Below are 23954 nucleotides of genomic sequence, written 5' to 3'. Positions count from 1 at the left end.
TCAACTGAATAACATTCTGTTATTGTACCTATAGCAGATGTAAGTGTATTAGTATTCCTATGGCATTTCTTTCAAAATTTTATGCCTGAATGAGCATGTGGGTCTGGAAAACAACTTTTTTTTTATGCTAATCGATTAAAATTCAATAGGAAGTATGGATTGAAGCATTCTATTCTGATCTTATTTGGATAAAAATCCCACTATGTTACGCTTCAGTGCATAGAGATGAGCAATTATACAAATTAAATCCTTGGAACCATGCTAATGGATATTGATTTGGCGTTAAGATTTTGATTCTTGATGGTGACGACCTCCTGAAGTCAAGCATTAACTCGTGGTAAAAATCATCGAGAATAATCAAACAATGAAAAAGTGCCAAATTTCACTTCTCGGTGTCCTCCGTTGTTGAAAACACGGTCTGACAATAAGGAGGCAGATATTTGATAAAATGTCCGCACTTACAATTATGATTATAATAGAAGACCAAAGAATACATGCCCGGATCTTGGACAAAAATTGGCGGTGATGCGAGATGATGCGGGATGATGCGAGGTGATGCGGGATAACGCAGCTGGAAGCTGATGACGTACATGTACTACTAGTACAAAGGCTTCTATATTGGGAAATTGGGCGATTTTCAGCATGCGTATGATAACAAGTGGTGGAAATGACCTGTTTGGCGGAGGTCTGCGCTCTCAGAGAAAGAGTGCCTTCATTTTTTTTTTTTTTTCTTCCTTTTTATTTCATTTTGTGTTGTTGGTTTTTTTTTCTTTTGTGTGCTTCTTAAACTTTTCATTCGCTATATCTATAGAACTCTACTCGATTCCACGGATTCGACTTGATTTTTTACCACTCGTCATGCAGTGTGAAGGTTGTATATCCAAAAGGAGTTTCTACAAGACTAGTCTGCGTAAAATTATCATAACATTAGCCAGAGTGGAGGACATGACGGCCGAAATGACAACCAACCCTTGCAGCTCTCGACGTACTGGAAGTTACTAACGTTAGTACGCGGAACCGCTTGCTGTATATGCGCACTGACTGTGTGGTGATGTGTACTAGGATTTCTGTAATGGGCGCGTGACGTGGGCTTCCAGCAGGCTAACACTCGCCGCGGAGTGAGTGCAATGCATCACCCCTAGTAGTTGCGAGCATGCAAAATTTTATACGCAGCGCATGCAGCTCGCTCAGCGCAGCTAGCTAGCTCGTCGTCGTGTGCGTGCATTTTATACGTGTATAGGTCTGTGCAATTTGTTTCTGTACAAAATTTCTGTTGTGTTGTATGAGTGATAATAACACCGCATTTATAGTCGTCAAGAAATTGTGAATCGTCATCACAGAGGAGTTGGGTTTAATGACCCACATCGATTCAGACTGGAATGCAGTTTAAATGACCGTGAAGACACGCCGAAAGAGTAGACCAGTATACACTTTTCGTGTTATTCTCGATCTCGTAAGAGCATTTGAACTGTTTTCTCACTCAATTTAGATCAGCTCAGTGCAGTGTGTTCTCTATACGGACATGGAAATGGTGTATACAATCGTCATAGATCTCTATCTGATGTGACCGATTCGTCAACACTGACCTCCCCTGTTTTTCGAAGGCTAAGCTGGTATTTAAGTGAAGCTTTATAACGTTGTTTGTACACCGGCATACTTCAGTTTCAGGATCGTATCGTCCGAATCTGAGTGAAGTCCAGTATGAAGGAAAACGATGACAGCTCATCAGATTCAGACTCTTCTACGACGACATTTATCATCAATGACCTCCCTGAGGAAATATTAGAACGCGTATTGGTACATCTTTCACCGTACGGTGAATTACAACTTGCCGCGCGCGTGTGTAAGCTATGGAGGCGGTTGATACAAGGTAATGAGAAAGTGGGATTGTTGGATATCCTTGACTTTGTCATTATGTTTGTAGGCCTTTGGCTTTGGTATACTCAGAATTAACTGTACTCCACCAATGTTATAACTAGTACTAGTATGGTCGTTTATGTGCAGGGCAGGAAAAGTGTTTCACATTTTGAAGTCTCTAGATTTCTGGACTGTATTAATATTATCAATGTTATTGGATAGGTTCTAACACGGTTAAATAGACGTGACTGTTTCCTCGTTAATGTAGGGGTGGTATTCTGATAAATGAAATCCTTCCTACTTGGCTAGGAAGAAATAACGCGTTAGGATTTTTTCCTAGGTGGTATTCTGAAAATCTTCCCAAGTTTCTTCCGAAAGTAAACTTGGGAAGAAACTTAGGGAGGGGGCGGGAATATGCAAATTTCTGACTTTGGAAGAAGTCGGTATTCTAGATCAGTAGATGTAGAATTTTAGGAAGATATTTAGGAAAGTTACTACTCCCCTGTCCGAAGTACGTTGTTATGAATTGCAAACTGCAAGCATCGTGATAGGCGCGCTTGTCAGTCACTGCGCGCACTATGATGTTGTACTTTGGTGCGCAAAATGAACGTGAGAAAGGGAACATGCCGCGCACAAGCGTATTTGACCCAAAGGGGTTCTACCACATGTACTAATAGAGTAAGCGCTCACCATTCAGTAGGTACATTAATGAAAACGGGGCCAATTGAACAGTGGCGCGCGCGCACGAAAGAGGTCGACTACCAGAAGCCTGAACCCGGAAGTGCCTATACTAGTAATACACGTAAAGTACAGCTTCGAAGATAGGATTGGGTTGGAAAAATCATTCTAATTTTAAGGAAAATCAATATTTGTCTATATGCCTCCGGATTTTATAAGAGAGAGACATTCTCAACACAGTATACATGTTTTGATGAAAAAAGGACTTGCTCTATTATGTGTCAAATATGTGCCTTTAACATGAAGCCAAAATTGCCAAACAGGCATTCATGCATTCATTATTTCATACTACATATAAAGATTGCAGAAAGGTACAGTGTGTACTCTTTGGTATGGGAGTACTGATTTCACATACTGTAAAACGAGGAATTTGCGCGTGCATTTTAATTTCGCGAATTTCGCGAGCGCCAAAATTCGCGAAATTAAAATGCACGCGAAAGTTTTTTTCTACACTTACATGCATTGAACGCCAGTGGCAATTCGCGAAAATTTCATGCCACGAAAAAGGCTGTTGGCTCCAATTCGCGAAAATTTCATGCCGCGAATATATCATGTTTTACAGTAATATATGTCACTTAGAAACATCAGACACACATACATACAACACACACTCCCACACATAATACCCATCACTCTCACTTTTGCTGACATGATTAACTTTGTTTAGGACAAAATGCCTCAAATACAGTACTATGATGAGGCACTCGATGAATAACCACTGAATATTTGTGCCTTCTGTCAGTGAATGATTACCTACTGCCTAATAAACCGGTGCCACAAACAACATTTAAGACAGGATCGCACATAATTAACTGTCCATATGCGTACCATCCAATAACTATTATAAGAGTACACTATGCAATCAACTTTAAAGCCTCCAAGGTGATAGTGTACTGTATCCAATAGTGTTTTTGCAGTCCTTCCTGCTGTCTGTGCCTTGAGTTATGCGCATGGTCTGGACTCAAGACATGCATTGTGTGTGTGTGTGTGTGTGTGCGTGTGTGTGTGCGTGCATGTTGAAATTGAAAAACAAAAAAGTGTTTTTGTGTGTGTGTGTTGTATGTGTGAGTTGGAATTTGAAAAAAAAATGGTTTGGTGTGTAGGCGTACATGTGTGTGCATATGTGTGTGGGTGTGTGAGTGTGTGTGTTTGTTGTACAAATGTATGTGTGTGTGGGAGTGTGTGTTGTATGTGTGTCTGATGTTTCTAAGTGACATATATTATGTGTAAATCGGTACTCCCATACCAAAGAGTATACACTACCTTTCTGCCAACTTTTTATGTAGTATGAATGCATGAATGCCTGTATGGCAATTTGACACATTAGAGCAAGTCCTTTTTTCATCAGAACACATACTGTACGAGCTGAAATTTTCGCGTACAGATATTTTCGCGAATTGCTACTTGGAGGACATTTTCGCGTGTTGTTAATTTCGCTGTTACGAGGGTCTAACTGAACTTAGTTAATTGCGCGTTGTTATTTTCGCGTGTTGTTATTTTCGCGGTTCGAAGGCGATTCGCGAAATTCGCGAAAATAAAACCACCGTGTAAATTTCAGCTCGTACAGTATATTATAATAGGCTACTGTGTTGAGAATGTATCCGTCTTATAAAATCCGGAGGCATATGGAGAAATATTGATTTTCCTTAAAATTAGAATGATTTTTCCAACCCAACCCCATCTTCGAAGCTGTACTTTAAGTGTATTACTATGGTCGATAGGTACTTCCGGGTTCAGGCTTCTGGTAGTCGACCTCTTTGCTAATGGCGGCGGGTCGTTCAATTGGCCCCGCTTCTATATGTGAGCGCGCGCTCTATTACATAATATAGAACCTCTTTGATTTGACCCTACTTATATGCGATTGTCGTTGGTTAGTTCCTTATGATACGGCATTTCGCATTGGCTTGACGTGGGCGGGGATGAGGATGGCCTAATTTGCATTAAGAAGTGCCTACGTAGGAAGAAATTTCAGAATAGACATCCTACCAATTTTGTCTTTCCTAAGCACTTTCCGAGTTTCTGACTTAGGAAGAAACTTAGGAAGAAACTTAGGAAGATTTTCAGAATACCACCCTAGGTTCCAGTCTACTGCTGTCCTGTGGAAGAATTGTCACTAACTCAGTAAACTCACTGTTCTAGACTTCAGTTATCTACAACAGTACTAGTCAATAGTCTAATTCCCTATTTCTATATACATATTGTAGCTAGTCTCAAAGTTTAGTCGCATTGTCCTAGCAAATTTAATGGATAGGAGTCGGGACGTTTGTTTCAGTGTTTGAAATAAGAATTCTGATGAACCCACCCACAATGCCCACTAGAGGTCTAGTAATATCAGTCCGGGAAACCCGCTCACGAGGCCTGCTCCCCCGTACGAGCATTCGTCCGCCTCACGAGGCCCCCGGGGAGCCTCATGAGGCCTCCGGGGAGAGAGACTCAAGAAGCTCCCTGTTCACTTTTTTTGCAACTTTGCACGGTGATTTTTTGTTACACACACATGTCTACTATCCATGATGAAAAGAAGAAAAAATTATGTTTTTTTTTTTTTTTTTTTTTTTACAAATATCGAGTTTTAATCAACTGATGCACAGCGACCCATCAAAACACAGCACCAGCGTGTTCGCACAATGCAAGACTGCCGCACCTAGCGGCCTGATCCGACTAAATATTTTCGGTGCTTTTTTTCTGCGGCTCTCACCTCTCCACGCACAAATCAGCCTCGTGAAGCTGAAGTCTGACATCTTTTTACAAAAATTCGTAAGGAGAAAAAATAAAATCAGTACTAACATGATCTTGTGCATACATTCCAAATTACTATTCACACTGATAGAGTAGGTGGGTACTCCAGTTTGTTCGCAAACTAGTCACTTTGTAGGTACTAGTCAATGTACCTGTGGAGTGCTGAATCAGCCGAAATGGGGCATAGAGGGGGGGGGGGGGGGGGGGCTATGATGAAGTACATGTATCATGCTTGTTTGGTTTCAGCCAGTGCCCAGAAATCCTCTATGGGGATTCCCCCCAGAAATGGTCATGGTCACTGGGTCAACGGAGGTCAAATAACTGTTTTGCGCTACTCCTTGGTCCGATCTTGGCCAAACTTGCTGGAAGTATGAGAAGGCCTGGGAAACCCCCATTGAGGATATTTCTGGGGGAAATATGTCATACCGAGGTGCCACCGCATGTACCAATGCAGCCAAGGTAGGTAAAGTAAGATATCAATATAGCGCCCTCTATCGGGTGTCTGATTATTGCAGCTGACGAAGATTAGAAGTTATTTGACCTTTAACCCCAGTAACCTTGACCTTTCCAAAAATGAACCCCTCAAGGGCAATTTCGCGGTCAACCTGCATCCACCCACTAAGTTTAATGGAGATCGGACCAAGGACCTGGGAGGAGTAGAGGAACAAACAGACAGACAGACAAACAGAAAGACAAACGTTGCTCGAATTATAGTATGATGATGAGTTCACTTTCTTCGTCAATTCCGCCGCCCACAAACCTTTGCGCACGCACCGGAGGATACAGTACTAGTATCCTCCAGTGCGTGCGCAAGCTCGCTCTGAAAATCTCACAGCTTGCGCGCTGTCTGTATGTGCTGGATGCGTGATGTGATGTGATGTAATGTCGCAGTTGCGTCGCGGAATTCCAGAAAAAGCACCCAAAGGTTTGCGGACGGCGGAATTGACGAAGAAAGTGAACCCGTCATACCTACAAAGTGATTAGTTTGCTAGCAAACTGGAGTACCCACCTACTCTATCAGTGTGGAATAGTAATTTGGAATATATTCACAAGATCAGGTTAGTACTTATTTTGTTTTTCTTGTTACAAATTTTTGTCGAGCCCACTGGAGGTGAGGGGAGACTAAGGGATCGCCTGCTGCATCTGTCCGTCCGTCGTCCGTCGTCCGTCCGTCTGTTGTCTGTCCGTAACGCTACAAAGACTTCAATAACTCTGTACTCTGGGCTTCAATTGCAATCAAACTTCGAGGGTAGAGGGGTCATGCAAAGTTTCACATTCTACCATACATGAAGGTCACCTCGAGGTCAAAGCTCACAGGCAGGGGTCAATGAACTGTAGGGCCCAATGTTAAGTTTTTATGGCACGTTTCTATTATGGATCATAACTTTTGATCCATAATTCCATTTGTGACTAAACTTCGATAGTAGATGTCCCTTGGGGAGTGGATGATCACCACAAGGTCAGACATCACAAGCTGGGGTCAACAAACTTTTAGAGGCCAATGTTAAGCTTTTATGGCGTGTTTCTATTATCGGTCATAACTTTTGATCCATAGGTCCATTTGTGACTGAACTTGGATGGTAGATGTCCCTTGGGGAGTGGATGATCACCACAAGGTCAAAAGTCACAAGCAGGGGTCAACAAACTTTAAGGGCCCAATGTTAAGTTTTTATGGTACTTTTTTTTTTGCCATAAATTTTTGCCCTTTTATATCTCTTTTTATCTGTTATATCTCTTTTTTTAATCTTTTATATCCCATTCGCGTGCAATTTCTTGTACGCAAATGGGTGAGACACATTATGGCACTTGCCTTGTTGTAAAAAGATGTCAGACTTCAGCTTCACGAGGCTAATTCATGCGTGGAGAGGTGAGAGCCGCAGAAAAAAGCATCGAAAATATTTAGTTGGATCAGGCTGCTAGGTGCGGCAGTCTTGCATTGTGCAAACACGCTGGCGCCCGTGTTTTGATGGGTCACTGTGCATCAGTTGAATAAAACTCGATTTTTGTATTATAAAAAAAAACAGACATAATTTTTTCTTCTTTTCATTATGGATAGTGGACATGTGTGTGTAACAAAAAATCACCGTGCAAAGTTGCGACAATTTATATGTCAGATGTGAGATGAATAAAAAGTGAACAGGGAGCTTCTTGAGTCTCTCTCCCCGGAGGCCTCATTAGGCTCCCCGGGGGCCTCGTGAGGCGGAGGAGTGCTCGCACGGGGGAGCAGGCCTTGTGAGCGGGTTTCCCAGACTGATATAAATGCACTGTCCACTAAATTTAACTTTTAATGGCAAAAGGCAGGGCTGCACACTAACCCATTTTTTCTGCCGGTCCGACCTGTCCCTGTCGGACCGGTAAATGCCCCGTTTTACCATTTTTTACTGATCCGAACAGAAAATTTACCAGTCAACAACGACAACCTAAAAAAACATTAAATGACTTGCAAACTTATTTTCTTGTTTTTTATGGACGTACCCCCCCCCCATGTACATTTTACAGATTGATTTTTTTAAAACTTGCGTTATTTCTCGCACAAGAAATTTTAAAAAAAATAAGAAAAAAAATAGAATGTTTGTTTGTGAATTACAGTGTAAAATGATAATGAACAAAATCAGATTGTATCAAATGCGTTTGTGACTTTTTCTGAACATCGGCGCACGAACTTGCTGCGTAACCTACACTTGTACTCTTGGTGCTGAGTTGGATTGCGATGATTTAATGAATTATTTTAGCTGTGATATTTTCTGATGCATGCGCTACAAGGGGTTCTTTATTTTTTCCCAATAATCTCTTCGCATTTGTGCATGCATTCTTTAAAGGTACACGACATGCAGGGCTGAATTCACAATCCTTTTTGTGCCCATTTCTACCTCAAATACTAGCGGGATTGTGAAGATTTCATGAATTACTACGGCTGTAATATTTTATTTCCAGTGTAACCGCACGGTCAGCGACCCCAACCCGTATGAGTTGAAGCGCCCCGCACCGGGATTACACCTCCAGTGCAGTCTTCGCACAGAGACTTCAAAATTTACTGTGAAACACCTGTGGGTGGTATTCTAAGACTGTTTAAGGACATTCCTCAGTTAACTTAAAGTGAAGTCCATGTCATTTTCTTCAAACTTCCCATACCCTAGCTGTGATTAATCCGAAACCCAAATATGCATATAAAACCACAGGTTCATGTGCTTGTTTTTCTTCTTCGGGACTTTGTCACATTTTGCGGTCCAGTGCAGAAATGATAGCGTTACAGGATAAGACCATGATAGGTAACAAAATCTGTAAGGGCAAATTTAAATCCCCATGATAATTCATTCAAAATCCACTTTATTAGCCGCATTTACACCTACACCACTAACATTGTGATTTTTAAAATCGCGATATTTTGGTTCCACCGTTTCCACTTGCGCAAAAATTTGCGAAGTTTGAGCTTCACGAAACATCGCGATTTTTTGGTCCGTAGTGCGCATGTATAATTTACCTCTTTTCAACATGGTAGCTGAGTGGAAGCGCGCGCTATTCTGTTCGTTTTCACTGCAGTGCAGTATATTTTGTTTACAGCTAGCTGGTTGGAACGTTGAGCCAGGGCTTTTTATCATCAGTACAGTGCACACATATATTTGTGTTTCTCGAGAGTGTAAACTTACGGTAAAACTGCATAGCTTGCTATATTAGATCACTTAGTAGTAGGTGTGTAAAACTTCATCTAAGTATGAGAAAGCTGATGAAAGCGGCATTCAGGAGGATCATGAAATTTCACCGATATCCCGACAAAAGTGAGAAGCAGGCTCGTTTTTTTTTTAGGACTGGTATTCTATCAGGCGACAGCAAGAACTCACCATTGTTTTACCGACACTTGTTACATACTCCTGTATTCCACAAACAATGTATATAATACCGAGAGCAGTATGGGCACTCCCAAAATCAACGCATTTCTGGGAGAACATTATTTTGTTAAGTCATCATGGGGTGATGATACGTGGTTGTACAAGTCTGCTACTAGTTTTCATGTACTACACCCTGTAGTTTCATCAGGGAGAGGGAGGTGAGAGATCACGAGCCGATCGAGGATCGGCCGTTTAGTAGACCTGTACAGCAAATACCATGTACCAGTACTCTGGCCAATGACCGACGTACTCTCTACACGTCCCAAAGAGGGATCGGGAGCGCGCGTAAACTCCCGGTGCAATCCGAGACCGAAAGTCACGTGATGAAAAATCGCGATATTTCTGCAGCTGGGATTTACACTCGCTAACTTTGCCTCAAACATCACGATGTTTCAAAAAGTCGCACTCCTGCTGGCGATTTTTCTGGCGATGTTTCCAGGGCGTTTGGGTGTAGTTGCTTAGCAACTTGCACCCAAATGTCACGATTTTAGAAAAATCACGATTTTTCCAAGTAAGTGTAAATGGGCCTATTTTCTCCAAATTTGCAAGAATTGCAGAGTTAGGTACCCAAAACAAGGAAAATGTTTTAAAATTGGGGTTTACAGTGCACCCTCATTCTTGAGAAAGAAAACCACAGAAATCTATCAAATCCTTGTCAGGAGCGTTTTTCTGTTACTGTTAGGGCTGGGCTGAAGGAAAACGTTCATAGAACTTGTGCTGTACATTCAAAACCCATGTCAATTTTATGACATTTAACCAAATTGTAGAAGAAAGGTTACTTAATGCAGAACAATTGTAAAAATGAGTGGTTTGTGCTTGTTTCTGCGCTAGCAGCACCCCCATGTGGCAGGAATCATTGTAACACCCCAAGATTTGGTCATAAACCTATCCAGGGAAGCCCTGATTGTGGGTTCAAGAATCTCATGCTGTACATTCAGAACCTATGTCATTTTTACAAAACCTGACAAAATTGTCGAAGAAGTCTTACTAATTGCAGAAAAACAATAAAAATGAGGGGTTTATGCTCATTTTTGTGCTGGTAGCACCCACATATGACAGAAATCATCATAGGACCCAAAAATCTGGTTATAATATAAACCTATCCTGGGTGCCCTGAGTGAGTGGGGTTCATGAATGTCATGCTCTACATTCAAAACTCTTATCATTTTCGCGAAACTTGATCAAATTGTAGAAGAAGGGTTACTGTAAAAGTGGATATTTTCGCGCAACTAATTTTTAATGCTTTGCCGGGTAAGAAGAGTTTCGCGTGTTTTTAATTCCGCGGAATCAAGACATCACGCACAGGGACATAAGGCTAGCAAAAATATTTGCATGCTTTTGTTTTCGCGCAAGTTTCTAGTTGCGCGAAATACGCGAAAATTTCAACACCATGAAACTTTCCACTTTTACAGTACTTAATGAAGAACAATTGTAAAAATGGGGGGTTCGTGTGCTCACTTTTGTGCTAAAAAGTATCAGTGCCTCCGTGCAACAGAAATCATCACAAGACCCCCAAATCTGGTCAGGAACCAATGCAGGGATACCCTGAGCCTGATAGGATGGGTTCATGAATCTCATGCTGTACACTAAAAACCCCATGTATTTAAAAAAGAAAAAAAGAAAACTTGTCAAAATTGCAGTGGTAGGGTTGAAAATATTCAGGAAGGAAGGTCCATATGTGTGTTTTTTAAGTTATTTATTTTTTTATTTCGCTTACACAGTCCATAATGAGAGTGGACGCAATTGTGAAAAACTCCACAGCTGACAAGTTTGTTTGTTTTACCCACTTGCTGTAACTTCAGAAAATTATACTGGAGGAAGAAGAAAAAATATTCAAGGAAATTGGAGTTTTGACATTACTGAAGTACTCTGTCCTCCAAAGGAAAAACAAATCTTAAAGTATGGTGATCAAGAAAAAAATGTCGGTATTCATAAACAAAGTGATTTATATATTTCTGCAAAGCTTAAGTCTCTAGGAATATGAATAGTTAACTTTCAGAAGGTGAAAATGTCTTTAGAACGATTGAGAGATGGTGTTTTGAGGCCCTTTTTAGACCACCTGAACCCGATCTGATGGCGAAATTTTGGTGACCAAAATTATGACGTCATGACATGGACGAATCAGCCCTGCGCTCGCTGATGTGATACGCTACCGCTAGCTAACTTTGCACCTAAGCTACGCTCTGTATCACGCCGCCGAGGGCGATGGCCTGAGTGCACCGAGGTATCTGTACGTGTCTTGTTTACTCTATCAAGCAAAAGTGAGTCTTCCTTCCTTCGAATTACCATGAAGTATACCTTTTTAAATTTCTACTTGCGCTTTCGCGCCTCAGTCTCTACTCTTAAACGGCTTATAGTAACCGTTTAATAGGCCTAGTTAGTACAGTAGTAGAGCCTAACGTTACGGTAGAACAAGAACTCTGACCTAGCTAACGTAAGGATCTACGTAGTGGAGTAGCCTATGTAGGGTTGGACCTACTACTCATCGACCGCCTAATGTTTATTTGCTTGATAAGAATATTTAACACTGAAATTCACATAAAAAACTTGACCTACGTGATTGAGAAAATCCAGCTCTATCAAATGCCGTTGTTCCCTTTTTGATTCGAAGTTTCAGTGCAAAAATGTCGCCGACGAACTAGCGTGGCCTCGTTTCAGCTCCCCGCGGTAAATCGCGTTATCAGGATCGACCGCTGTTTTTTGCATTGACAATGCACGCAAACCGAGTTGTATTGAACACCGTGTTGTAGAAAACGTCAATGAAGCTTTTTAGAAACTTCCATAGACATTACATTGTGCTGTCATTACGATTCGGTGAAAATATTCAGTCGAAATTTTGTCCTTCATTAAAACCATTAATGAACAGTGAATTATCGTGTTTTTCCACACCATCCTCATCTACATTCAAAGCCGATCCATTTTTATGTGCTTTGCGCGCAGACGAAGTGCGTACTAAGTGTTCAGTGCGCGAATTATACGCGGTCGGTTTAAAAGAACGTGTGGTCGATATGTAGTGGGGTTACCATACACACCAAACTAGCTCTCCGGCAGGGACTCGGCGGTTCGCTACTGACGTTGCTTCAGACTATATTATTAGTATTATTATGGCTATTATTTATTCATTTATTTATTTGTTTATTTATTCATTCATCTCTTCTTCTTTTTTTAAATAATGGTACATTTCTGTACATTTCTGAGATCTGTTTTGTAACATACAGTTCATTATCTGTTCATCAACATGGTAAAGTCGAGTGCCAAGGTACCTACAATTGTGTAGGGCCTGTAGCCCCTATAGTCGGGGTACTCAAGGTACATCTCCATAGTTTACAACACACACTTTTACCAACCACTGCAACAACCAACAAATGCAATCTACAATCAACGCCATTATATTAAGATTCGTTTTTCCTTTGGAAGACCGTCAGACTTATGCCAAAACTCCCATTTCCGTATTGATTCTTCTTCTTCCAGTATCACTTTCTGCACATGGTTACAGTAAGTGGGTAAAAAACAACAACAAACAGGCATGTCAAAGCGGAGTTTTCCACGCTTGCGTCATTATAGGCCTGATAACATTATATGGCTGTGCAAGGGAAATAATAACAAAAACGCACATGGACCTTCCTTTCTGAATATTTTTCCACCCTGTCACTGCAATTGTGATGCTTGTTTTTTTAAACATTGGTTTTTGAGTGAACCGCATAAGATTTATGCATCCTATCAGGGTATCCCTGCATTGGTTCCTGAGGCGCTGCTAGCACAAAAGCGAGCACACAAACCCCCCCCCCCCCACCATTTTTACAATTGTTTTGCATCAACTGAGTAACCCTTCTTTTACAATTTGATCAAGTTTAATGAAAATGACATGGGTTTTGAATGTCTCGGGAGGAGATGCTATAGACAATCCAGCAACGGCGGAATAAAACAGGAAATACATAAGGCCGTGACAACAACAACAACTTCGCGTATTATATATATGGATTTTGGGGTCCTAGGCTTATTTTTATCATATCGGGGTGCTACCACTGGACAAAAACTAGCGCACAAACCCCCACTTTATTTGTTTTTTTCTGGAATTGGTAAGCCTTCTCCTACAATTTGGTCAAGTTTCGTGAAAATGACATGGGTTTTGAATGTACTGCGTGAGATTTATGAACCCACCCTGTCAGGGCATTTCTGCATAGGTTCCTGACCAGATTTTGGGGTCTTACAATGATATATGTCGCTTGGGGGCACTGCTAGCACACACAAAAAGCACATGAACCCCCACTTATTATTGTTTTTCTGGAATTAGTAAGCCTTCTTCTACAATTTGGTCAAGTTTGGTGAAAATGACATGGGTTTTGAATGTACCGTATGTCCCCCAAAAAATTACAACGGGACCCTCCGCAATGATATCTTTAGAAATAGTGAATCAATCCAAGTACAAATTCAGGGTATGAAAGTATAACTCATTGCTCACATCTTACAGAAAGCCCCATTCGATTTGCTGTAGTGGTCAAAGAGAAAGGAATTTGTAGAGGGTGTCAAGAATCTCTTCCCTCCAAGTTCTGTCTATTGTTTTCACACGCAAGAGCATCCAAGTGCTAAACTTGGAAGAATCAGACTGATGATATGCTTTACAACAATCCACAATTCTCTGTAACCGCTTAAGCAAATTGAATGGGGTTTTCTGCAAAATAGAGGAAAGATGTTATATTTTAGCACAAAAACGAGCACATGGCCCCTAATAAACCCTAATCTTAAAACCTTTTCCTTATTTTGGGTATCTTTCTCTGCAATTCTTGCAAATTTGGAGAAAATAACATGGATTTTGAAAGAATTATGGGGATTTCAGTTTGTCATTGCATATTTTGTTGCCAGTCATGGTCTTGATCCTGTAACACAATCTTTTAGTCATATTCTTCAAAGTCCTGTAGAAGAAAAACAAGCACTTTGTGGTTTTATTTACATATGGGCCTCGGATGGGTCAAAGTTACGGTATGGAAAGGTTGAGGAAAATGACATGGACTTCACTTTAAAGGGTGTCTACAGTTCTGGTTGAGGTGAGGATTTAGCTTTTAATGTTTTGCGAGATATTCTGAAACCACTCTATGAGATGTCAAAGAGCATGCAATTCTAAGGGGTATCAAAAGTTTATTTGATGACAATCGGTTTTGAAATGGCTCAGATATCCAAAAACAGGGTGAAACAAAGAGATTCTAATAAAAGGCGTGGCCTGTCGCCTTTTATTGTTATCATTTTTTATGCCTCCGCCACGAAGTGGTGCCGGAGGCATTATTTTTGGATATCTCGGCCATTTGAAAACCAATTTTCATCAAATAAATGTTGAATCCTTCTTAAAATTACATGCTCTTTCATATTTCATAAGAGGTTTCTCATCATCTCACTTAGGAATGTTCAAAACATGAATCCCCACCCCAACCAGTACTGTACAGTCCCTTTAACTGAGGAACGTCCTTAAAGGGAACGTATAGTTTTGGTTGAGACCTAATTTCAAGTTTCTAACATTTTTTTGGTGAGATATTAATGAGAAACCTCCTATGAAATATGAAAGAGCATGTCATTCTCTGAGGAATTCAACATTTGTTTGATGAAAATTGGTTTTGAAATGGCTGAGATATCCAAAAAAGAGCAATTTTAATGAAGTGTGGGACCCACACTTTATTACGATCGCTTTGTTTTACTTTGTTTTTGGATGTTTCAGTCATTCCAAACCGGATTTTAATCAAATAAACTTTGAATTCCTTTTCAAATGGTATGCTCTGTACTATATCATAAGTGTTTTCTTGGTATCTCACAAAAAGTTAAAAGCCCAATTCTCATCTCAATCAATGTACCATCCCTTTCAAGGACAAGTTCACCTTCATTAACATCAGGATTGAGAGAATGTAGCAATATTAGTAGAACACATCATTGAAAGTTTGAGGAAAATCGGACAATCCGTTCAGAAGTTATGAATTTTTAAAGTTTTTGTGCAGTCACCGCTGGATGAGAAGACTACTGCAGTGTATGATGTCACATGCGTACAACAATATAAGGAAAATTTAGAGAATTTCACAAAATTTCATCTTTTGAAAAAAGTACACATTCCCTTGATTCGTTACTGACATATGTTATGGGTAATATTATTTCCATTGCCTTTAGAAAGAGGCAAGTCAAGTGCTCTTTTATTATGCGAAAAAAGTGAAAATATGTTGAATTTCCTTTACATTTTCTTTATACTGTTGTACTCATATGACATCATGAGCCTTAGTAGTCTTCTCATCCAGCGGTTCCAACACAAAAATTGTAAAAATTCATAACTTTTGCATCGATTGTCCAATTTTTACTGCTGACTTTCACTGATGTGTTCTACTAATATTGCTGCACTCTCTCAATCCTTATGTTTATGAAGGTGAACTTGACCTTTAAGTCTGCTGTAACAAATCAGTCATTTATATTCTGAACACCATTTTATCGCAATGTTGTAACTTCTGTTGAAAGTTGAAAGTAACTATGTTGTAATTGTGTTTTACTGTATCTCGTGCTCTCTTTGCCTGCACGTACCATTGTCTTAACTATACACAGCCCAGTCGCTGTAAAAACACGACAGCGCTGTACCAAGAAGGTCCAAACCACAAAGGGAAAATGTTGATAATATTGGGGTTCTCATTCTTGACATCATTTTTGTGGAGCCCACGGGAGGTGCGGGGAGACTAAGGGATCGCCCGTCGTCTGTCTTCGTCTGTAACACTACAAAAACTTGAATAACTCTCTACTGAAGACTATAATTTCAATCAAACTTGGAGGGAAGAGTGGTTATACCAAGGAGGTGTAAGAGATGGAGTTCCAACTGGCTGTAATTATTCAAACAGCTGCCATTTTTCCATTGATGCACAAAAGAATTCCACAGATGCACTTGTGCCTTTTGATTATCAGGGTTCCATGCCGCCGTCTTTTTGAGCAATCTGAAGATTCATTTTAAACTCTAACATTCTGCTTGTTTATTTGTCAAATAGAATGAATGTTCTCTTAATGATAAAACATATGAAACAAAAGTAAATCCCGTCCAAGATTATGTGCAAAAATGTAAACCTGAGCTGTATGTTGTAAAAATATTTGAAACTACTAGTATACTCTCACTACAAAGCTGATTTTATCATCTTTCCGATCGCTTCCGACAAATGAAACTGATATGGTACAATTTTCAAATATAGTTCTTTATTCATTTATGGATTAGTGTAAAGTCATGTAAAAGCAAGTAATTTTAGTTTTCATTTCATCAATTTTTGTTCAATTTTTATTCACACATCCCCGTGCCTGTACTTATAATGTGCCACTTGTTTTCTGAGAACTCACTACGAAGGGACGGCGAAAAGCAATTACCATCATAAAGACATATCTTCCTCTGAGAGTGACGAGACATGATACAATGCCACATGAATCTATTGTCTTCCTATCTGTGAGGCAGCTCCAGTTTAGCACATACTTCAGATATTTCCGAGTGGTGGCATGAAACATGGGATCAAAGGGAATGAGACTGTTGATAACCGTTTCTCAAACCTTCTTGGTACAGTTAAACTCGCATAAGTCGATCTTCTCGGGACTGAGCAAAACACATCGACTTAGGCGATTTTCGACTTGTGCGTAAGTCGAAAAAAATCGACTTACAGTTTCACCACAGGTACATAATGACATGTATATTGTCTACTCTGGAGCCGAGAGCTGGAGCGGTGTGCCGCAGCACGGGTCGCCCAGCAGGGCCGCGGCTAACTTTGCATGGACAGTGCATTAGTATTGGCACAGGTCCGATTACTTTACACCCTTGTTAAACCTTGGGGAAGTGAATATGAACGATATTTGAGCAGTGATTGATTCCAGTTTACCATACCGTGGCTTGAAATGCGTGTAGAGGTGCAATTCTGATTTACCCGTGCCCGTAACTTTCCCCCTACTTTCCGCTTTGAAAACTCAGCAGCTTCATCCATTATACCACTCCACTGCACAGCGCTGCAAATGCCAAGCTACATGTACACTGCAAGCTCAATACTGTACGTGTAAATGAACGCATGTGTACTGTACGAACGCTGTACGTACGTAGCGCGACAGCTGACAGGGCTGTACCAGCGGACCTGCAAATATGAAGAGAGTTAAACGATCCCATGCGATCGATTTGAATTTTGATTTTAGATCATTTTTTTGTCACCTCAAACTCATCTGACAAACAAAATAATGATGAGTAACAAATAATGAATAATAAATGACAGTGATTTATTACACAATAAAATCTTATTCGATTTAGGCACAGTGAATTCAATGGTTTTCCGTGAAAGCGTTCTTGGAATTTCATCGACTTAGGCAAGTATTCGACTTACAAAATTCGACTTGTGAGTGAATTAATACACGTACGTCAATGGGGAAAAATCGGGACTTTTTAAAATCATCGACTTACGCGATTATTCGACATATAGGACGTCGACTTAGGCGAGTTTAACTGTATAAATACAAAGTTACACATTAGGGCCCAATGTCACGTTTTTACGGCACATTTCGATTGTGGCTCATAAGTTTTAATGTATGTGTCCGTTTGTGATCAAACTTGGATGGTAGGTGTCCCTTGGGGAGTTCAAGGTCACCACAAGGACAAAGGTCACAGACAGGGGTCAATGAACTTGTAGGGCCCAATGTTAAGTGTTTACAGTGTGTTTCGATTATGGCTCCTAACTTGTGATTCCTATGTCCGTTTGTGTCCAAACTTGGATGGTAGATGTCCCTTGGGGAGTTGAAGGTCATCACAAGGTAAAAGGTCACAGACAGGGGTCAATGAACTTTTATGGCCCAATGTAAAGTTTTTATGGCACGTTTCGATTATGGCTCATAACTTTTGATCCCTATGTGCGTTTGTGACCAAACTTGGCTGGTAAATGTCCCTTGGTGAGTTGAAGGTCACCACAAGGTCAAAGGTCATAGGCGGAGTCAATGAACTTCTGGGAGTTATAAAAACATTAATTCTTCTGCACGAATGTTTGAGACACATTTTGGCACTTGCCTTATTTTACCCAAGAAGCAGTAGTAGAGAAAAAAAAATGAAACCTTTAAGCACATGTGGTGAATACTTTTCTTTATTTTGCTTGTCAGCTGAAGAATACCGGAGTTGCAACAGGGCCCCGTTTCTTAAAAGATGTTAGGATGTCAACTCTTACTTGAATGACAACTTCCCATAGCAACAGCCAATCAGGAAGCTGCATTCTTGTCATTACCATGACAACTGGCATTCCAGCAAGAGTTATCAACTTTTTATGAATTTGTGCTAAAGGCCTTTTTTATTCATTTATTTATTTTTTTTTTTTTGCTTGTTAGCTCATGAAACCCGAAAATGCCCCCCCCCCCCACACACACACACACAAATATGTTGCACTGGCCATGTAAAATACCATCATATTTCACATACACACACTCACGCACACATACAATATGCGGTTGCACAGCACACCAACACGTTATTTCTACATTACCGGCCCCTGTTCAATTTATACATTTGTGGGTGACTACCTACATTTGTGGTTGATGTATTTCTACATTAGTGGGCATTTTCACATAATTTGTTAGTTCAACAAGGTCGTAGGTTTGAATCCTGCCCAAGTATGTAAGTATGTATGGGGAAAAGAAGTCAGTGTAGAAAAATACTTAAATATGTATGTACGACTAAACACTGATTAATTCAGTGCTTATTTACATTGATTAAAGGCAAGTTGTCAATCAGTTGTAATAAAAACAACTTATTGCAAGAATTAATTTGTATTTAAAAAGAGGAATTCTAGTTCAGTTACATGCATGTACAGTGTACATGACATGTGTATGTTGGTCTCGTAAGAAAGTGAAAGCTTATTCAAGAGTACAACAATGAAAATTTTATAAAAATCAAGTAAAATGTTATAAGATTGTGAAGTTTTGCTAATTTCTGCAAAACAGTTCTTGTACAAGTTGATATAAAAATGCAACTGAGTGAACTGAGGATGTCATCACCACAATTTTCCATTGATCATGTACAAAAAATGACGAAAATTCAATGTGTCTGTTATTGAAGCGAAAAGCATGTTATTCCCAGTGGCTAAATTATAACAGAATAACTAGAAATTTCCATTACCACGCAATGCGATTGCATCCCCTGGCACTAGAGATGGCACACAAACCATCCACCAACAATATGACCTTTGACCCTATAAAAGACAGTACACTGGAGACAGCACTTCCAAAATAAATAGGCTTGTAGATGATATCGTGGTAGAGCTTCTTACCAAATTTGAACAAAGTCTGTCGAGAAATATAGCCTATAGAGCGCACATAAATCATCCATCAACAACAATATGACCTTTGGCCCTATAAAAGACGGAACACTGGGGGTGCACATACAAAATCTATAGGCTTGTAGATTACATCATGATAAACCTCCATACTAAATTAAAAGTCTGTTAACAAATGTAGCGCTCAGAGCGCAAACAAACAATCCAACTATATGACCTTTGACCCTATAAAAGATGAAACACTTGAGGCAGCAGATCCAAAATCTATGGACATGTAGCCTATATCATGGTAGACCTTCATACCAGATTTGAACAATATCCATCGAGAAATGCAGCCTATATGGCGCCCACAAACCATCAATCAACAATATGACCTTTGACTCCATAAAAGACGGAACACTGGGCAGCACATCCAAAATCTATAGACTTTAAGCTCATATCATGGTAGACCTTTATACCAAATTTTAACAAAAACTGTTAAGAAGTGTAGCCTAAAGAGTGCACACAAACCATCCATTAACAATATGACCTTTGACACTCTAAAAGATGGAACACTGGGGGCAGCAGATCCAAAATCTGTAGGCTTGTAGATTATGTTATGGTAGACATACAAAATTTGAACAAAATCCGTCAAGAAATGTAGCCTATAGGGCTCACACAAACCATCCACCAACATGACCTTTGACCCTTTAAAAGACTGAACACCGGGGGCAGCACATACAAAATCTATAGGTTTGTCGATTACATCATGATAAACTTCCATACCAAATTTGAACAAAATCCATCAAGAAATAATGCCTAAAGAGTGCACACAAACCATCCATCAACAATATGACCTTTGACCACAAAAAAGACAGAACACTGAGGGCAGCACATCCAAAATCTTTGGACTTGTAGCTCATATCATGGTAGACCTTCATACCAAATTTAAACAAAATCTGTAAACAAATGTAGCCTATAGAGCGCACACAAACCATCCATAAACAACATGACCTTTGACCCTATAGAAGACGGAACAATGGGGCAGCACATGTAAAATCTAAAGGCTTGCAGATTACATCGCGATAAACCTCCATACCAAATTTTAATAAAATCTGTTGACAAATATGACCTCTAGAGCGCACACGAACTATGCACACAAAAAAATGGCATTTTACCCTATAACAGACTGAATAGTGGGGGCAGCATCACCCAAAATTGTAGGCGTGGGGATATTACTAATATGAACCTCCATACAAAATTTCAAAGAAATCCGTCCAGATTTGTGGCTGCTACATGTAGAGCACACACAAGAATGTGACGCGGCGGAGACGGTGGCGGCATAACGCTGCTGAATCAAAAGTATCCTCCAGCATACATCTGGGGATACAATGATGACTGCAGGGCCCCATTTTATCAAAACATAAGGTCGATTTTAAATTTCCTTACCACACAAGCTGCCATAGACTTACAGTCGAAATCAAATATAAAATCAATTTTAACTCTTCATAAAACAGGGCCCAGCAGATATGTAAGGTATATCAGGATTTGAAACTAGGGCATTCTTCCATTTGAGGAAAAAAGTGAATATTTCAAATTGAGTACCAACTAACTACAACTGTATGTGGCAAGTTGTGAGGGGAAAATTGAGCAAAGAAAATGGGATTCCATCTGGATTCGAACGTGAGACCTCCCGAGCTAGTCCGTTGCTCTACCGACTGATGACATCATCACTTTGCTATTCGCATATTAATATTGACTGTTCGAGAACTGTTTCCTAAAAAAAAAAATCAGCGCGACTTCGAAATGTTGTAACTTCCTTTTTTTCATCCAATTTTGATCAAATTTCCATTCTTGTGTTGAGAAAATTGTACTCCTTTTCAGACTAACTTTCAACTACACTGGAATTCCTCTTAATGTGCAGTACCCACTGCATGCTGTAAGGATTAGAACCAGCACTGGCTGTTGGGGGAGGCTGGGTGGTCTAGTGGACAAGACGCCTGTCCGCTTATCATGAGGTCGTACAATTGTAGGTTTGAATCCTTCCTGAGTAATGTGTACCCATTATTTTTTTTTTATCATAACTACTACTAAACACTGATTGATTTAGTGTGTTTTTTTCGTCAATGAAGGGCAATTTGTCAAGCAGTTGCAATCACAGGACTTTATGGTTAATTTTATTTAAGTATTTTTCTACACTGACTTCTTTTCCCCATCACAGGGGTCATTCTTAAGCGGAAACAGTCCTTTGTCAATGCTGCCTGTGAGGGAGTCCTCAAGTGGAGCTCTTGTGAATGCCCCTCTACACCAGTGACAGGACGTAATTCGCACAGTGTGGTGTATATGAATGGCAAGGTTTTTATCTTTGGTGGCTGTTCTGGCTCTCGAACTGCCTTCAATGACATGTGGCAGCTGGACCTATGCGGGCGTGAATGGACAAGAGTCTTGGCCTCAGGTAAGTAGTGTAGAAGCTGTTATTTTTGTGAGGGTGTAGTTTTTGCGAATTTTGTGAATCGCATTTGGACCACAAGTTTAAAGTGAAAACATAATTCTTGGATGGTTTGAGAACCCGTCTTGCACCATTTCATATTTGCTTGCAATATCTAGTCTACCAAGAAACTTACCTGGCTGACGCAATTTGCTGGGATGATGAGTTGTTCAGAGTATTTTGAGATCAAAAATAAAAGTCAGTATTTCGACGTTTATTCCAGCAGGATCCAGGCTAACTCGGTCTCAGGGACAACAATTTACATGCAGTTCGTGGTCACCATATTTATACAAAGGCACACATTCATTTTGTATGCATGCTAAAGAGGTTCTTTGATGACCGCGTTGTATCAACTCGGCCCAGAACTGCGGCCAGCCAGAATGCGAAGCACTCCCATAGTACAGCACTCTACAATCCAAAGGGACAACTTGGCCCGCCATCAAAGTGAGGCCGAGTTGTCCCTGAGTCTAAGTTAGCCTGACCCCGTTCTGAGACTATGGCTCTGGCAAACCTTTTTGGTTAATACTTCGCATTTTGATCATTATCCAATGAAATTGATATATACCTTGTTATTACATCGTTATTCCACACATTTGTTAGGCATACTTGTACATTTTGGAGTGAAATTCAACAATTGTGCAGGCGTACTAGAACTATGTTTTACCTTTAAAGGGAAGGTAAACCCCAAGAGCAATGTGGATTGAGTGAAAGCAGCAACATTAGTAGAACACATAAGTGAAAGTTTGAGGAAAATTGGACAATCGATGCAAAAGTTATGAATTTTTAAAGTTTTGGTGTTGGAACCGCTGGATGAGGAGACTACTAGAGGATATGACGTATGAGTGGACAACAATACAAAGAAAATATAAAGGAAATTCAACAAAAATTCACTTTTCTAGAATTATGAAAGAGCAATGGACCAACCGCTTTCAGAAAGCATGGGGAATAATTGCTACCCTTAACATATGTCAATATCAAGTTGATGGAATTTGTAATTTTCATGAAAAATGGAATTTTGTAGAATTTTCTTTGTATTTTCTTGGTATTGTTGTCCACTCATACGTCATAACCTCTAGTAGTCTCCTCATCCAGCGGTTCCAACACCAAAACTTTAAAAAATCATAACTTTTGCATCGATTGTCCGATTTTCTTCAAACTTTCACTGATGTGTTCTACTAATGTTGCTGCTTTCACTCAATCCACATTGCTCTTGGGGTTTATCTTCCCTTTAACGACACACAAAAATGTTTCAATGCACTACACTTATAGCCCAGTAATGACAGCGTCAGTGTCAATTCGCAAAAACAACATCCCACAAAAATGTCTGTGACCTCATTCGCGAAAATATCTGTACGCAAGCAGCTTATACAATAGAACAGCTTGGTGGGATAAGAAGAGTTTCGCATGTTTTTTAATTCCACAGAATCAAGACATCAACTATTGGAACATATGGCAAGCAAAAATATTTGCGTTGTTTTGTTTTCACATTGGTTTCTGGTTGTGCAAAATACGCAAAAGTTTTAACACCTCAAAAATTTCCACTTTTATAATAGTGTAAAACAAATACCACACACACTCTCTCTCAGACACACACACACACACACCCATGCACAGCCAAATCAGGTTGAAAAAAAATCAAAGAAATATATACAAAAATTGGAAAACATAAAATACATAAGCAATAAAATCACAAGGTATTATTTTCTCTAGGGTATTGATGAGGAAAGTTATAAAAGACATGATATGTACAAAAAAAAAAAAATAGCTTAATGTATTCCTAAAGCTTTATTCAGTGAGAATTAACCAAAGCTATGTTTTTTCACATGAGCATTATAAATAAATTCATAAAGAATAAAAGACAAGGACTTTTGGATATTCAGTTATACATCTTTATAGAATATTTCATCCTCTACCATCATGCAAAATTTTGAGGCAATTGGGTGATCCTCGGCCGAGATCTTGAAAGGGCCATAATGCCCCCAC

General features: G+C 39.8%; 1 protein-coding gene across 1 annotated transcript in view; it reads left to right on the top strand.

Annotated features, from left to right (window-relative positions):
- The first annotated feature begins 1358 nt into the window (after positions 1-1358).
- Positions 1359-23954, top strand: part of LOC140238855 (uncharacterized) — a 56569-nt gene continuing 33973 nt past the window's right edge. The window contains exons 1-2 of the mRNA XM_072318749.1: positions 1359-1870; positions 21705-21938. Of these exons, the coding sequence (XP_072174850.1) occupies positions 1702-1870; positions 21705-21938 (403 nt within the window). The 5' untranslated portion in view covers positions 1359-1701. The remainder of the gene's footprint in view (positions 1871-21704; positions 21939-23954) is intronic.

This window comes from Diadema setosum, chromosome 15 (genome assembly GCF_964275005.1).
Source record: "Diadema setosum chromosome 15, eeDiaSeto1, whole genome shotgun sequence".
Classification (NCBI taxonomy): Eukaryota; Metazoa; Echinodermata; class Echinoidea; order Diadematoida; family Diadematidae; genus Diadema; species Diadema setosum.
Note: the sequence above shows the minus strand (reverse complement) of the source record. Positions and strands in the feature narration are given on the sequence as shown.